The 16,734-nt window shown below is 38.6% G+C and overlaps 1 protein-coding gene across 3 annotated transcripts in view; it reads left to right on the top strand.

Moving 5' to 3' along the window:
• arhgef7b (Rho guanine nucleotide exchange factor (GEF) 7b) overlaps positions 1–16,734 on the top strand; it is a 252,559-nt gene that overhangs the window by 106,446 nt on the left and 129,379 nt on the right. For all 3 annotated transcript variants that reach the window (XM_051926338.1, XM_051926339.1, XM_051926340.1), the window contains 2 exons: positions 10,789–10,922; positions 15,393–15,594. In XM_051926338.1, coding sequence (XP_051782298.1) covers positions 10,789–10,922; positions 15,393–15,594 — 336 coding nt within the window. The remainder of the gene's footprint in view (positions 1–10,788; positions 10,923–15,392; positions 15,595–16,734) is intronic.

Consider the following 16,734-nt stretch of genomic DNA (forward strand, 5'->3'; position numbering starts at 1 on the left):
CATGTAAATTCAACAGCTGTATTAAGAAACATCATCACTGTCATTAACAAATAAGGAGAGACTTTAAGGTTCAAGCACTCTTCTAGTTTTATGGAAACCCCAAGAACTCCTCATGTCAGAATTTATGAAGCTCAGTTGCTCACAATCACTTTGCAGGAGCACATACCTATCATCACGCACGTTTGGACCAATGCTCCCTGAAGTTATATCGCCAGTCTAATCCCATCTATATTTGTAATGCCACAAAGCCCTTCATCTCGTGTTTTGTTGTGGGTTTCCAGTTTGAAAAACGAGAATGCGTTGCAAGCACAGCCCTCGATTCAAAAAATTGCTCTGCATACCTGTTTGTCTCGTCTGACAGTAGCTGAAAGGCAGCTTCAGGAAAGAACAGCCTGAAGTAGTCCAGCGACTGGTAATCTGTCGAGTCTAACAGCAAGCCATACTGTCTTGTGAAGTCCGGTAGCCAGTTTGGCTCCCACGGATCAATGTCTAGGTATTCCTCCTACACGAACCTTGCCATAGGTGCATCGGCTGCCACGAAAGCGCTCAGCTGGGGCAGCATCGGCTGGTGTCCGATCAGCTGATGCCAGTTCCTCACTCTGTTGTTCGATCTCCTGATCACTCTCAACAAAAGTCCGACTCAGTGATAATGTGCAAAACATTTGTTTTCTGCACTCGCTTCGCTCCCTTGTGAGATGTCGATGCCATCTTGCCTTTGTTTACATTTCGCAACTCACGCACACGCAAGGATTAGATGCCGAGTCAATGAGTCTAACATTCCTCCAAGCACAGAGGGAATGCCTGTAACGTAACAGTGAGTTTTGTCGCCCTCTACCCCGGATGTCGACTTTTGTCAGGTAATACACATCATGGTCTGTGATGCAATATTCTCTCCATAAGACGCACAGACATTTCCAACCTTCTTTTGGGGAAAAAAAAGTGCGTCTTATGGTGCGAAAAATATGGTAATAAATTAAACCACAAAAATATCCAGCTTTGACATGCCACAGTTGGGGGGGTGCGGGGGGGGGGTCACGTACTATTCACAAATTTTGACGTTTGTGTGGGTTTTCCATCCCTAGAAGGGTGACTGTATAGATAATTCATCATCCAAGCCTGAATTAATAATAAGTAAGTGAAGGCAATGAGAATTTGAAAAATTCTTACAAAGGCTTAAGTTTGTACATAGAATAAATACTTAAATAACATACATTTCACTCCAAAAAGAACAACTTGAATAACTAAAGAATAAAATACAAAAAATAAAACTGGATTATTGAAAATAAAGCAAATATCCAGCAATTCCAGACTTCAACATCAGTGTTCTTGAGCTACAATAGCACACTTCACATCTCAGAAATGGTTAATAAATGACATCCATGTTCCTACACACACTAGCCACATAATGTATACATTGAGTAATGTACAAATAAGCCTCAAAACTGGTAAATTCCCAAAGTTCATTTTTTTATTATGTATAAAGCTCACATTGGTTACAGTGATGTAAACATTTTTAAACATATGCATGTCCTACCACCCCAAGAAAGCTAAAAAAAAAAAAATCTGATTTTCAAAACTCATTTTGCAATACTGCAGTTACATTTAAAGGGGAACTTGACACTTTCTGATATATTTACCCATTAATTGTCTGTTGCTGTGCTATTTTAAGAGGGTTAAGCTGCTCACATTTCCATCTGCTACAGAAACCAAACATTAAAACTCTATTTAAAATTTTCCTTTGAACACATCTGAGTCATTTGTGATTTTCTTACTCAGATAATTTTTCTTGTTCAATAAGAAGTCATAGTTTCAATTGTTTACATTTTAAATTGTAGAAAGGTATTGAAATATCAATTGTAAACTTCCAATATGGACAAATTATCAAAATATGACAAACCCATTAAGTAGCAGTCTCTGTCGAGCTTCCTGTCATGAAGTGTGAAGAAAAATGATTGAAAAAATATGATTAACTTGCTGACAAGAAATTGGTCTTTTTATGTGCTGGTATTTAAAAGAAAAACAAAAATACTAAAAAGAAAAACGAATTTTATTGGAAGAGTAATTCTGACTTTTAAATTTCAAATTTTTAACACATTCTAGTCATTGAAATTTTGGAGGAAAAAAACATTTATCAGAAAGATTGAACTTTATCTCCCTATGGATAGTTTTGATAATAATGTGAAAATAAACATATTTTAGATAGTTATTGGTGCAGATCTATAAAATGTAAAATCTTATTTTCTGTAACACTGTTTATTATTGGGACTGTTTGTTTGTACAAACATAGGTTATAGAGTTTGTTTAAAAAGTTGACCTGGTTTACCTGCTTTGAAGGTGAGAAATAATTTATTACATGCCTTGATAGAATAAATCCTGATAACCTTTGGGTATCTGGAGCAATTCATTTTCTAATTATAATTATAGAACATTTTTTTAGATGTTCTATAACTCTGTGATGGCCAGTTCTGATTTTCTGTGCTGTAGGGTGCTGAACTGATAACCTCACTTCATGAAAGGCCCACCGAATCAACAAACTGATTAAAAAAGAAGGCTTAGTAATGGAAAACAGAAGTGGAGCAGAGAATGAAGATAAAACTGAGTGCCTTAATGAACAATGCAACATCCTCTCTTAGACACACTAATACGGAGGACTTTTACAACGGAAATCTGTCAAAACATTACGCAGGCTCCTTTATACCAATGTTTCACTGTGACTGCTCTTTTTAGCATTAGCCAAGTCAGTAGTTTTTCTTTTTTTTAGAAAAAATATTATATTATTCTTCTTTTGGCTGCTCCCCTTTCCAACCTGAGCTGACCCTCTAATGTACTCCTATTCCTAATCCTGTCCATCCTCATCACACCCAATGCAATTCTTAACATCTTTAACTCTGCCACCTCCAGCTCTGTCTCCTGTTCCCTTCCCTTGTACATATCCTATAAAGCTCTTACGTACTTCTCTGCCACTCCTGACTTTTTCATACAATACCACAACTCCTCTCGAGGCACCCTGTCATATGCTTTCTCCAGGTCCACAAAGATGCAATGCAACTCCTTCTGGCCTTCTCTCTACTTCTCCATCAACACCCTCGGAGCACACATCACATCTGTGGTGCTCTTTCTTGTCATGAAACCATCCTGCTGCTCACTAATCATCACCTCCCTTCTTAATCGATCTTCCAGTACTCTTTTCCATAACTTCATGCTGTGGTTCATCAATTATATTCCCCTGTAATTACTACAGCTCTGCGCATCCCCCTTATTCTTAAAAATCAGTACCAGTACACTTCTTCTCCACTCCTCAGGCATCCTCTCACTTTGCAAGATTGCATTAAACAATCTGGTTAAAAACTCCACTGCCATCTCTCCCAAACACCTCTATGCTTCCACAGGTATGTCATCTGGACCAAAGGCCTTTTTATTTTTCATCCCCTTAATAGCTGTCCTTACTTCCTCCTTGCTAATCTGTTGCAGTTCCTAATTCAGTATCACCACATCATCCAACCTTCTCTCTCTCTCATTCTCTTCATTCATCAGACTCTCAAAGTACTCTTTCCAACTTCTCAACACATCCTCCTCGCTTGTGAGTATGTTTTCATCTTTATCCTTTATCATCCTAACCTGCTGCACATCTTTCCCACCTCGGTCCCTCTGTTTAACCCATTGGTCCTTTTCTCCCTCCTTAGTGTCCAACCTCTCATATGCCTTTTCTTTAGCCTTCGCCACCTCTCTCTTCACCTTGCGCCTTATCTCCTTGTACTCTTGTCTACTTTCTGCATCTCCCTGACTATCCCACTTCTTCTTCACCATCCTCTTCCTCTGTATACTCTCCTGTACTTCCCCATTCCTCCACCAGGTTTAATTTTCCTCCTTCCTCTGTCCTTGACACCATACCTACTCATCACCTCCTCGTCTCCTGTTATCCCTTCACCAACATGTCCATTGAAGTCCGCTCCAATCACCACTCTCTATCCCTTGGGTACACTGTCCATTACTTCATCCAGCTCACTCCAGAAATCTACTTTATCACCCATTGCACACCCAACTTGCGGGGCATATGTACTAACAACATTCATCATCACACCTTCAGTTTCCAGCTTCATCATCATCACTCTGTCTGACAATCTTTTCACCTCTTGACATACTGTTCCTTCAGAATAATCCCTACCCCATTTCTCCTCCCATCCACACCATGATAGAACAATTTGAATCCACCTCCAATCCACCTGGCCTTACTCCTATTCCATTTAGTCTCTTCCACGCACAATAAATCAACCTTCCTTCTCTCCATCACATCAGCTAACTCTCACCCCTTACCAGTCGCACTGCCGACATTCAAAATTCCTACCCTCAGTTCCAGTCTCTTTAACTTCCTCCTCTCTTCTTTCCTCCGGACACGTCTCCCTGCTCTTCTTCTCCTTCTTCAGCCAAAAGTAGCCCAATTTCCGCCAGCACCCTGTTGGCTAATAGTATTTGTGGCGGCCGTTGTTGCTAGCTGTCAAGCCAAAGTCTCCTGTGGTAGAATAGAGAATGTGCAGGATGTGTTGTCACTTTCACTGTGCTCTGCTATATGTTTATAGTGAAAGAATCATAAACATAAAAATAAAGATTTGAGGTAGCCATCCCATATTCTTGAAAATTGGCAATCAGAAGTGAATGAATGCTATCTTTTCAGACTGAGCTAAATACAGAACTGAATTACAATGAAACAAGTCAGGACAGGAAGTGAGGTTAGGAGAGCTGGGACAGGAAGTTAGGTCATCAGATGGGATTTCCTACTTAGGCCTGCAGATAGATAGAGATATATATATATATATATATATATATATATATATATATATATATATATATATATATATATATATATATCTAATATAAGGTATATATTGTTACCATTTGACAATTGGTAGATAAGATGGCATTGTAATTGTCTTTAAAAATGAGTGCTACATGAGATAAAACAATATTTTCGTATTGCCCTTTATTTGTATGGAAAAAGTACATGAAAAAAAAAGACGGAATTGCAATCTCATTATTAGGTAGTGACTTACCAGGTTACACTTGTGGTTGGTCGGCCAGTTGGCAAACATTCGCCACGTCCTCTCAGTTGCGAGAATGAGATTATAGATATGTGATACAGTTTCTGCCAAATAATAAAAATAGTACATGACACGTGTTTTGCTCTTATTGGGGCTCGTCAAATACATGCACTTTTGCATCCCTTTACAGGGATTGATCCTCGGGCATTAGCAACTGAGGCATAGCCTCTGACATTGTGCCACAGTGGCCTGTTCACTTATTTGGCAGGGTGAAGATCAGAGTATTACATTCTTTTTAAGAGTGAATCGCAATCTGATAATTAGGTGGTTACCTACCAGGTAACACTTGTGGTTGTTCGGCCAGTCGGCAAACATCCACCACATCCTCTCAGTTGCGAGATGCAGGTCATAGATATACAAGGGGGCTCCGCCCCCTGCTCGCTTCGCTCGCCTACCCCCGGCGTTGGGTATCCTGAAATACATTGTTTGTATATCCGTCAGTCGAGCTCATTCGTTTTGAACCCGTGCCTGCTTTGCTTCCGCAGTTTTAAACGCGCGTTTACTTCACTCCGCAGTGGTGCCACTCACAATATGGCATTGACGCCTGTGCCTTCACTCCGCAGTAGTGCCACTCACAATATGGCGGTGAAGCCTGTGCCTTCCGTACTTTATGGACCCGTGGGGCCTCCGTAGCCTCTTCCGTTTGAATCTGGGCTGCAGCGCAGAGTCCTCTTATTTGTGTGGCTGTGTCGGTAGTCGTTAGCCATGGGCGAGTTGTTGCTTCATTACTCATTCACGTCAGTTGAGCTATTTCGTTTTTGGGCCGTGACTCCTTCGTGCGCGGTGGATAAGACTTCGCGTGCGGTTTATGAGACGCGCACTGTACGCGCCTGCGCAGTACGTCTCATGGTCCCATCGCCGTGTCCCTGCGTCCATGCCATCCGGTTTACCATTCTCGGTTAGTAATATGGATGACAGAGTATCTGCCAAATAATACAAATAATACACAGATTGCGATATATATAAATAACATTAAATCAAGGCAAACAGAAAACCTTTAATGATTTATATGAATTAGTCAATATTAAGACTTAACATTATAACTGACATGCAGGTGAAGCTCCAGTCAACCAGTGAAAACAAGTCTTGGAGAAAATAAACCTTTTTTCCATGGTTGGTTATAAGAGACCAAGTCACAGTTCTGATGTCATCTTGGACGCCTAGCTGTATCCCCATGTTGGGCATTCTTTATAAATAGGTGCTGTACAGTCTAATAAGAAAGTAGATCAATGATTTTATTATTGAATTCCAATAAAGTACTGAGAAGAGAAACAGAGTAGAGAGGGGTCAGCAGGAGTTCATCATGATTGACAAGTGTTTATTTATTTGCAAAGGACTTACAAACAGAAATACGGTATAATCAGCCAGTTGGCAGCTCTAATCAGAAAATATTATACTGAAGTAATGAGACATCTGTTTTTAGGTGCTGACGCATCTCTTGAACAAGTAGGCAAATCATTCCACAATTTTAGGCCGCTGTATCTAAAGGCTCAGTGTCTTATAGTAGTCTTGTTTATTCTTGGAACTTTTAGAGGATTTGCACATTTAAGACTGTAAAGTACCCTCTGATCCCGAATGTGTGCATTGGTAGGTTAATTATGAAATGGCCTTGTGCCAATGGATGATATCATAGGCAATTGATGATTGATTAGTTACTTACTTGCCAATTGCTGTTATATTGCTGAAGTTCTGAAGCACTTGATTGAAGGTGTTATAAATACTACATTTTCACAAAGTGATTGTGTCTAGATTGGATACGTATATGCAGTAAACATGTTGCACATGCTTGGCATTTACACTGGAAACTTTAACATGTCTTTAACAGGCAGATACAAATCTGACTACATTTTCCCTTTCAAAATTCAAATTAACAATCTGTCAGCCTTCTTTGCTGCTGGATTTGAATGCTCTTCTCTTTTTCTTATTCAGGAGAACATTTTATCTCCTTAGTAATCCCAGCCACAGGGGATACACAAACCAGGGTGTTTCTTTGTGCCGGTCCCAAGCCCGGATAAATGGGGAGGGTTACGTCAGGAAGGGCAGCCGGTGTAAAATTTTGCCAAATCAATATGCGGACAACAATTTGTTCTATCATGGTGTGGATAGGAGGAGAAATGGAGTAGGGCTTGTCCTGAAGGAACAGTATGTCAAGAGTGTCCTGGAGGTGAAAAGAGTGTCAGACAGAGTAATGATTATGAAGTGGGAAATTGGAGGTGTGATGATGAATGTTGTCCGTGCATATGCCCCACAAGTTGGGTGTGCGATGGATGAGAAAGAAGATTTTTGGAGTGAGTTGGATGAAGTGATGAACAGTGTACCCAAGGGACAGAAAGTGGTGATTGGAGCGGATTACGGTGGACATGCTAGTGAAGGGAACAGAGGAGACGAGGGGGTGATGGGTAGGTAAGGTGTCAAGGAGAGGAATGAAGAAGGTCAGAGGATAGTGGATTTTGCCAAAAGGATGGACATGGCTGTGGTGAATACGTATTTTAAGAAGAGGGGGGAACATAGGGTTTCGTATAAGAGTGGAGGAAGATGCACACAGGTAGATCACATCCTATGCAGAAGAGTCAATCTGAAGGAGATTGAAGACTGAAAAGTGATGGCAGGGGAAAGTGTAGTTAAGCAGCATAGGATGGTGGTCTGTAGGATGGTGTTGGAGATCAAGAAGAGGAAGAGAGTGAGGGCAGAGCCAAGGATCAAATGGTGGAAGTTAAAAAAGGAAGACTGCAAGGTTGAGTTCAGGGAGAAGTTGAGACAGGCACTGGGTGGCAGTCAAGAATTACCAGACAGTTGGGCAACTACAGCAGAAGTAGTAAGGGTGACAGCAAGAAGGGTGCTTAGCGGGACATCTGGACAGAGGATGCCATGTTGAAAGTCACATAAGTCACCTTTCTTGACAATGTCTATATGCCTAAATGCATTGTGGTGCTGCCGTGTGATTGGCTGATTAGATATTTGCATTAACAAGCAGTTGAACAGGTGTACCTAATAAAGTGGCATGTATGTATGCATGTATATATATGTGTGTGTGTGTGTCTTGACTAACTCACACTCTCAGTCGCTCATCAACTTAACCATTACTATTACTCATTTAGTTAAAAAACTGAAATTTGGCAGGGTGGTACATCTAGGCCAGTAAATAAATCAATATTTAGGGGTAAAAGCCACCCTTAGAAAAGAAAACCTAAATACCCCAAAATTTCAAAAATGCTTTGACGGATTTGATAAAACTTTGGTGACTTTATAGAAAAGAAAGAACATGAGCCAACATGTGTTTTTTTTTTTATTTCTTGATATTTGCCAATAATAATGTTTTAATGAGGGGGCTATTGCAATGCACCACATCCTTTTCTTGGAATAGCACTGAGACATGGCCGCACAGAGTTATTGGACTTGGGGTGTATGCAAATGAAAGACATTGGCAGTACAGTGGCACTAGCAATAGTGTGGAAGGAGTGAAGAAAGCAAAGTGTTCTGCATAGGAAAAAGAGAGGATATCAGGGATTGAAGGGCTGTTCAATTTTATATATTAACATTGACACACTCCAATCTCAAAATCTGGCTATACCATAACCAATAGCCAGTGGTGGAGGAAGTACTCAAACAATTTGCTTAAGTAAAAGTACAAATAAACAAGCAAAAATGTACTCTAGGAAAAGCTAAAGTACCCATTGACCTTTCTACTTAAGTAAAAGTATGACAGTACTTGCTTGAAAATATACTTTTACCTATTAAAGTAAAAGTACTTGTCGAATGTATGCCCTGAATCAACAGTATATTATGGCATTAGGTGTGCCCTACTGAATGTATAGTGTGTTAAATGTAAAAATAGAACTGGTAGGACCATTTTAATTAAGAATAATGCAGAGTATACTGATAAACATACTAGTTTTAATGTTAATATATTCCATTTAAAACAATTCCAATAGTGAATTGTTCAAAATAATTAATGCATTCTAATAGAAATGCGTTGTTACTGTATTGAATTAAATGATTTAGCTCTGTAATAGAACAAATCATGAATCTGATGAGTGTTACTTTAACATCCAAATGAAAGAGGCTGACAGCATCATACATATGCTTTAAACCAGGGGTCACCAACTCCAGTCCTGGAGGACCACCATGGCTGCAGGTTTTCATTCTAACCCTTTTTTTAATGAGTGCCCTGTTTGTGCTGCTAATTAACTTCTTGTGAATTCACTTAAATTGAATTGCTTTTTTAAGATTTCTTCATTGTTCCTCTGAATTGCTTCATTGCTTTCCTTAAATGGCACCCAAACAGAAAAGAAATGTGAAGTGAGTGAGCCAACAGAAGACCAACTAAGTCAGGGCCTCAAACTCCAACCAATTTCACTCCAACCAGCTGCTTAATGAGGTGCCAATTTTTGTCATTAATGAAACTCCTTCTTTAATTCCATGGCTTGTTGCTGCTCTCATGGTGCATTAAGCAGACATTTCTGAAATTGTTGATTTTCTCTTTTCTAAGAGTGCTGTTCAAATGTTTTAGGGACTTCAGCAGACCAGCATTCCTGAGACCTTCATTGTTCTTTATTTTCAGATATTATATAATGGGCACCAGTTGTTTTGGCTCATTTTGTATCTCATTATTGTTTGACTGCTAATTAAGGAAAAAGAAACAATTAAGGGGTCTGAGTCTTCAAAAGCTAGTCAATTAAAATTAGTTCAAAAGAAGGTAATTAGCAGCAAAAACAGATCACTCATTAAGAAAAGGTTAGAATGAAAACCTGCAGCCACTCTATTGTTATCCTATGGCCCTCGTCCATTGCCTCAACTCGGCCAGTTGCAAATTGGCACATGAATATATGTGCTGTGATGTTCAGAAGGGTTTGTTCATCCTGATTAATGGTCATTATAATAGTCTGACTGTATAAGCAACAAAAATAACAAAATGATATATTAGAAAAAACACATAACTACAGGGAGAAACCTGTGACATGTTGCCATCTCTGGCACAATGAGTTAAGAATCAGAAATAAATGATATGCACAGGAAATATTTAAATCAGAATTTAAAAACAATTGTGCACTTTTCTGTTTTAATATCAAATATAAGCACCTCAATAAATGTGAAATTCAGTTAATTTTGGAAGTGAAATGCAGTTCATAAAATAAAAGACTATCTTTTCAACCATTCTTAGAATTTCTTAATCTATGAAGAAAGGTAAAACCATCTGCTATAGCCCCAACTAAAGTAACACAATCGTTGCTACTTACCCATATTCCTCTGTTAGACACATAGCTGACTGTTTGCTTAGTGTAATGTTGTAATTAATAAGCACTTTATTCCTAAGCCAGTGAATGTTTAAAAGCAAAATTTTATACTGCATTGAAATGTAGTTGTATATTTTAAGAAGTTAAGGTTCACGAGTCAGATATGTTATTTTTGTCAGTATGTACAGTCCTTTTGTAATAGGGTTATATTTATTCTTTTCAATGCTATGTTTTATGTTGCCCATTTTTTGTCCAACTGACAGTGGTAATAGTAGAACTGGAATCAAAAGACTCATTAGCATCATAGAAATGAGATGGCACTGTTAAAGTAGCTATTCATAAAGACAGCAAAATTTTGTTGTTTTTTCTCCCAAGAATGTTTATATTTAATCAAACTTCCTTTTGAAATTGCCATTGTTAAACATTTTTTTTTTGTCTGTTTATTATTTGCTTTTTAGATATTGGCGTGGGGAGTGATTCTGTATGTTCCCGCCACTCCTCCTCTCATCGTATCAAATCCTTCGATTCCCTTGGATCGCAGTCTTCTGTTACCAGAAGTTCAAAGCTTTTTCAAAACCAGTATCGAAGTTTGGTAAGTTTGGCCTTTATTCAACCTAACAGGAGCAACAGTTAACCAAAATACCCAATAATCTTAAATAAATCACCATTTCCTGTGAAGCAGGCATGTTCACTGATATTTTTGTTTTTCCCAAAAACATTCAATTCATCGCAAATAAAAGCAAATATGGAGTAGCTTTTCAAAAATTTTATTTCATTAAAGTTGAATTTATAAGCAAGACCAGGGTTGTACTTACTGGATTGGGCTCTGTACTTGGCAAGGGCAAAAGAAATTTCATACAGTGTAGGGTAAGGGCCAGGTATGGATCAGTGTGTGTAAGCATCAATGTCTAGATGAATTAGTTCATTTTAAAATGATCAAAGTCCCAGATCTCCTGCTCGGTTTTGGCACTATCCATGCAAAAATGATAATTGGAGAATTTCCACACACTCTTCATATGTCGGCAAAAGTGGTCAAGGGGATGTACTGGGACCCTCTTATACTTGTATAAGGTTGTGCAACCCAGAAGCAGATCTCAAAATGTCGTGGCCTGGATAGGCAGTATGAAATATGATCGGTAGGTGAGGAAAAAAGAAAGCACCATGGAGAGGGAGATGAAATATCAAGCAGTGCTGAGAGAATGACAGAAGGAATAAAAAAATAAATAAATAAAAAGTTAAGCGGTATCCACAATTAGAAAAACAAACCTTTGGACTGTTAGTGTCTGCGCCACCACCACCTAATCAAAGCTCCATGACGTCCCTACATTGATGGATTAAAGGCCAGAAGTCCACATGACTGTCATCATCAAGTCCCTCCATGAGAACCCTGAATACCATGAGGACTGACTGAGGTCATTTATGTTAGGTAGAATGCCTAGAGGGGACTGGGTGGTCTCATGGCCTTGGAACCCCTGCAGATTTTATTTTTTCTCCAGCCATCTGGAGTTTTTTTTTTTTTTGTTTTTTCTGTCCTCCCTGGCCATCGGACCTTACTTTTATTCTCTGTTAATTAGTGTTCTCTTATTTTAATTCTTACTTTGTCTTTTTTTTCTCTTTCTTCATCATGTAAAGCACTTTGAGCTACATTATTTGTATGAAAATGTGCTATATAAATAAAAGTTGTTGTTGTTATAGTGTGTGTATAGGTAATGGATGGATGTTTTTGGTTTATTTTATTTTTATTCATAATAAAAGTTTACTCTTTTGTCTTTATTGTTGCTGTGTTTGGCCTGCATAGCAATGCATTCCTGTTACTTTCACATGACCACAGGTGTTTGCGTATTGTTACATCACTTCTAGGAAGTATATAAAGGAATTACGTGCTCCGTTTGGCATCGATGATTCTGGATTTCTACTTAAAAACAGACATTCACAGTTTTAGGAGGAAAGGCTTAAAAAGAAGTGTTCAGTGCAAAAGACTTTAGAGAGTTTTGATCAACATTTTTGCTGGTTCCTTTTGGTTTTATTTTGCTTTCACGGTTTTACCTTTTTTCTGCAGCCATCTCTTCAACAGGAAAATGGCATGCCCCCCAAAAAACTGATCCATAAAATCTGCCATATGCAGATTTCCGTGTAATTTACCTTGATAAATCACAACTCATCTTCTAAATGTACATATGCAAATGTGCCTCAAACTCTGCCCGGTTGCCACTCTGAAATAAACATATACGGATTAACTTAATCAACCTTGTACATATACAATCACAATGCTGTAGACCTTCATTGCCTGGTAGAGGAGCCTTCCATCTGATGCATCAAGACATCGCCACCTGCATTTGAGGAGTCTGCACAACATTAAAGCGCTGGTTCAGTGAAAGCTGTAAGGTTCCATCGACTGAGCTGCTATCAGCTACCACATGTAATGACATGATTGCTGTTAGAATGAATAGTACAGGCCAGATAAACAACTGCTAGTTCAGCCATTTAACTTACCAACAAGCCAGCCATCACACAGAGCAGCAACGTGAGCAAGTCCTCTGTCAGTACTACTTTGCCTCAAAATAAAGGAATCCTGGGTTGACCCAGGCCGCTGAGCCACAATGTTTGTCAGTCTAATCATGGCATCAGAGATGACATGTGTTTTAATGAAATGTTACTACTCACGGTTAACAAAAGCAGTGTCACTCTTTCTTTGTGCCTTTAGTGCAGTGATTCCTGTCAATTGCCCCAATTAGGCTAGAAAAACCAAATGGCTCTTGGGAGCCTTAATTGGCTCATAAGCCAGTCATCATCATGGACAAAAAAATTCCGTCTATGGTCTCTAAAAGCCAGTTGCTTTTGTAAATGACGATTTCTATATTTTTCACCCAGTGCGAAACAAGCCATATTTTGTCATACTATTAGGCTATGAAATGGCTGTAGGGCATGATGTTTTGAGCTTTCTGTATGCAGCTAGTGAATCACACCTGTGTTTAGTTTACCATGTTTTGGTTTCTAATCCTGAGAAGTGACAATAGGCAGCCTAAACTGACAATAAAACACAGTGCAAGTACTGAGAATTGCCCCCCTTAAAAAGTAACTAAAATTAAGTCTGTACATCATGTTCATCACTTTTGAGTTTTAATATGTTTGTCACATCAATGCACATTATAATAATGTCTCAGTGTTATGAATTATTATACGTGTGAGTCGCCACTTTATCAAGGGTGCCATCATTTCCCACTTTTGCCAAAATGTGGCATTGGGATCAGTGTAAATATGCAAACGTTCTCCTGCATAGTCTTCTTTTATAAATCCCAACCTTTTTACAGAAAGTTGTGTACTCACATATCAAGCCTCTTTTTGTGCCTACACAAGATTTCTAAGTGAGACACCTGGTCATTTATAAGATCTTTTTTTTCTCTAGTATTTTTTAGCCTTAGCAGAACAGTATATAAAGAATCTTTTGCAATCCCTTGCTTGTTTCTTTTTAATTAAAGCCCTTATTTAATAAAGGCCTTTATTTGTTCTGGAATTTAGACAGCTCCTTATTAGTGTCCTGTTAAATTAAAGGTCATTCTGGTTGGAGTAAAGGCTCTTCAAACTATGCATAGCCAAGAGAGCAAGAATGGATTAAAAAAACAAACTGTAAGAGCTGCCACTAAAGAACCTGGTGAAAAGTGGCTGCCTCTCCTACTACAGCAAATGCTTTAAGTGATGTGATATGTGTTAAATATAATTTGAAAATGCAGGTTTTTAAGTTCAATGATCCTAGACACTGCATGCCTCCCAGGACCACTGGAAGAAGACGCAAGCTAATGGAAGTAAAACAGTGTAAACTTCTTCATCACTTACTATCAACTTGCAAGCAACCATCTTATCTGCATGGAAAACTTAAAATCTCGCTCTGGAAATATTACGCTTAAAATTAGTTAGTGTCTTGTCTAAATCTCTCTGTTTTATATCCCATATTTGCTGTTTGATTTTCAATTTTAGTAACTATCCTTTAAGTATTTACCTGGAACCAGGGCTGTAGAGTCGGTAGATAAATCCTTCGACTCCAACTCCGGCTCCTTAGTTTCCGGTACTTCTGACTCCGACTCCCCGACTCTGACTCATCTGTATTTAATATGCTAATGTTTTTTCCATGTTGAATAAAGGAAGGCAACATACACATCATTTAACCACAGAACTACTGGCTAGGATGCTGACTCTCTACCGTATTGGCCAGTTTAAACAAAAGACAAGAACCCCTGAAAACACCTTTGGCCATAGCACAACACCTCCACCTACATCAATACACTTGTTTACAATCAAATTAACTTGAGTTAAAAAACTGGAGTTTTTTTTTTGTTTTTTCTGTCCACCCTGGCCATCGGACCTTACTCCTTTCTATGTTAATTAATGTTGTCTTATTTTAATTTCTTATTTTGTCTTTTATTTTTCTTCTCTTCATTATGTAAAGCACTTTGAGCTACTTTTTGTATGAAAATGTGCTATATAAATAAATGTTGTTGTTGTTGTTAACTTGTTAAACACATTATATCTGAAATAAAATGAAAACACTTTTTGTAATGTACCATAATCCAGATTACAATATGTGAATATCAGGTTGTATAATAGCTCAGCTGAACTTCACACTAGTAGTAACACAACTATGCACTGGGCTTTATTCTTATATCAGAGAAGTACTTAATTATGACTGTTATTTGTGAAATGGGACATTTGAACTTGCTATATTTTTTTTCATTACAATTTAAATTTATTAGGAGTCGGAGTCGGTACATTTTTGTACCTCGACTCCGACTCCACAGCCCTGCCTGGAACTGTAACTTTTCTTTTATTTATTTTTACTGGATTTCAGTGGCTTTGATGTTAGTGCTGAATTTAAATGCTTGTTTAAGATGGAAACAACGCAAATTCCTTTTACACTTTCAGGTAATGACTATAAATCAGTTGACCAGCCAGTAGTTTTTGTTAAAGAATTCCATCCAAAGCTTTATTCTGTCCTGGGATTTTGTAATTTTTTGTACTTTTCTAGTTTTAACTCAACTAACATTGTTTTTCTCTGTTTTGTTTTAAGGACATGACAGATAACTGCAGCCATCAGCTAGTGGTCAAAGCACGATTTAATTTCCAGCAGACGAATGAAGATGAGCTGTCTTTTTCCAAAGGGGACATCATTAATGTCACTCGAGTGGAGGAGGGGGGCTGGTGGGAGGGAACAATCAATGGGAAAACTGGATGGTTTCCCAGTAACTACGTCAAAGAAATTAAAGGCAATGGTGAGTATCTATTGCATTTTGTAACACTTATTTAGCAGTGGTCCAGTGCACAGCTAGTTCTGATGTAGTTTATAACGTGATGTCCAGACTAATGCCTAGAAAGCCTGAACAGAAATAAAAAGGCATCATTAGCAAACAAAACAAACTGTAAGGAAGGATAAAAAAAAAAAAAAAACAAACAAATAAGTGATTGGAAAAAAGAAGAATTTTAAAGCCTCCCTGGAACTTACTTCCCTTATGTTACTCCTTTGGCACTCTGAGTTTATAGTTAATTAAACCAATCCATGTATTTGTATAACCAGTTGTATCTTTAATAGTACCCCATGTCACAATGCAATTTGGGTAAAAAAAAAAAATATACATAAAGAAAAGTATCACATGTAGTTAAAGATCTAACACCTGATGATACACATTAATCAAGATATCACAAATGAAGGCTCCAAGGAAATATATAATTAGCACTGAGGCAGAGTTTAGAAGAGAATAAAAATTAATAATTCACTGTTACCTAACTGTTACCAGCAGCTGGTGGGGCATCTGTTGGTGAAGAAAGATTAACAGATCTTGACTTTGCTGACGATGCTGTGATCTTCACGGAGTCAATGGAGGCTCTGATCGGGGGACTCGACAGACTGAGCGAGGAGTCTGAGTGTCTGGGCTTGCGAGTGTCCTGATAAAAACCAAGATAAAGGCCTTTAATGACCTTTTGGGCACAGCCATCAGCAGCGTGTCTGTCTGCGGAGAGAGTGTGGACCTCATTGAGAGGTTTACTTACCTTGGCAGTGACATTCATGTCTCTGGTGACTCCTCCTATGAAGTCAGTAGATGGATTGGAAGAGCATGGGGGATCATGAGGTCACTGGAAAGCCGTGTGTGGCGCTTCTGATATCTATGCAAAAGGACGAAGGTCCAAGTCTTTAGAGTCCTGATGCTTCCTGTCTTGCTATATGGTTGCAAGACATGAATGCTATCCAGTGACCTGAGACAAAAACTGGACACCTTTGGTACTTTGTCTCTCTGGAAAATCCTTGGGTACCGTTGGTTTGACTTTGTGTTGCTCATGGAGTCCCGAATGAGGCACATGACCTGCATTGTGAGGGAGTGTCAATTATGGCACTACAGCCATGTGGCACGTTTCCC

Source organism: Erpetoichthys calabaricus, chromosome 4, assembly GCF_900747795.2.
Source record: "Erpetoichthys calabaricus chromosome 4, fErpCal1.3, whole genome shotgun sequence".
Classification (NCBI taxonomy): Eukaryota; Metazoa; Chordata; class Cladistia; order Polypteriformes; family Polypteridae; genus Erpetoichthys; species Erpetoichthys calabaricus.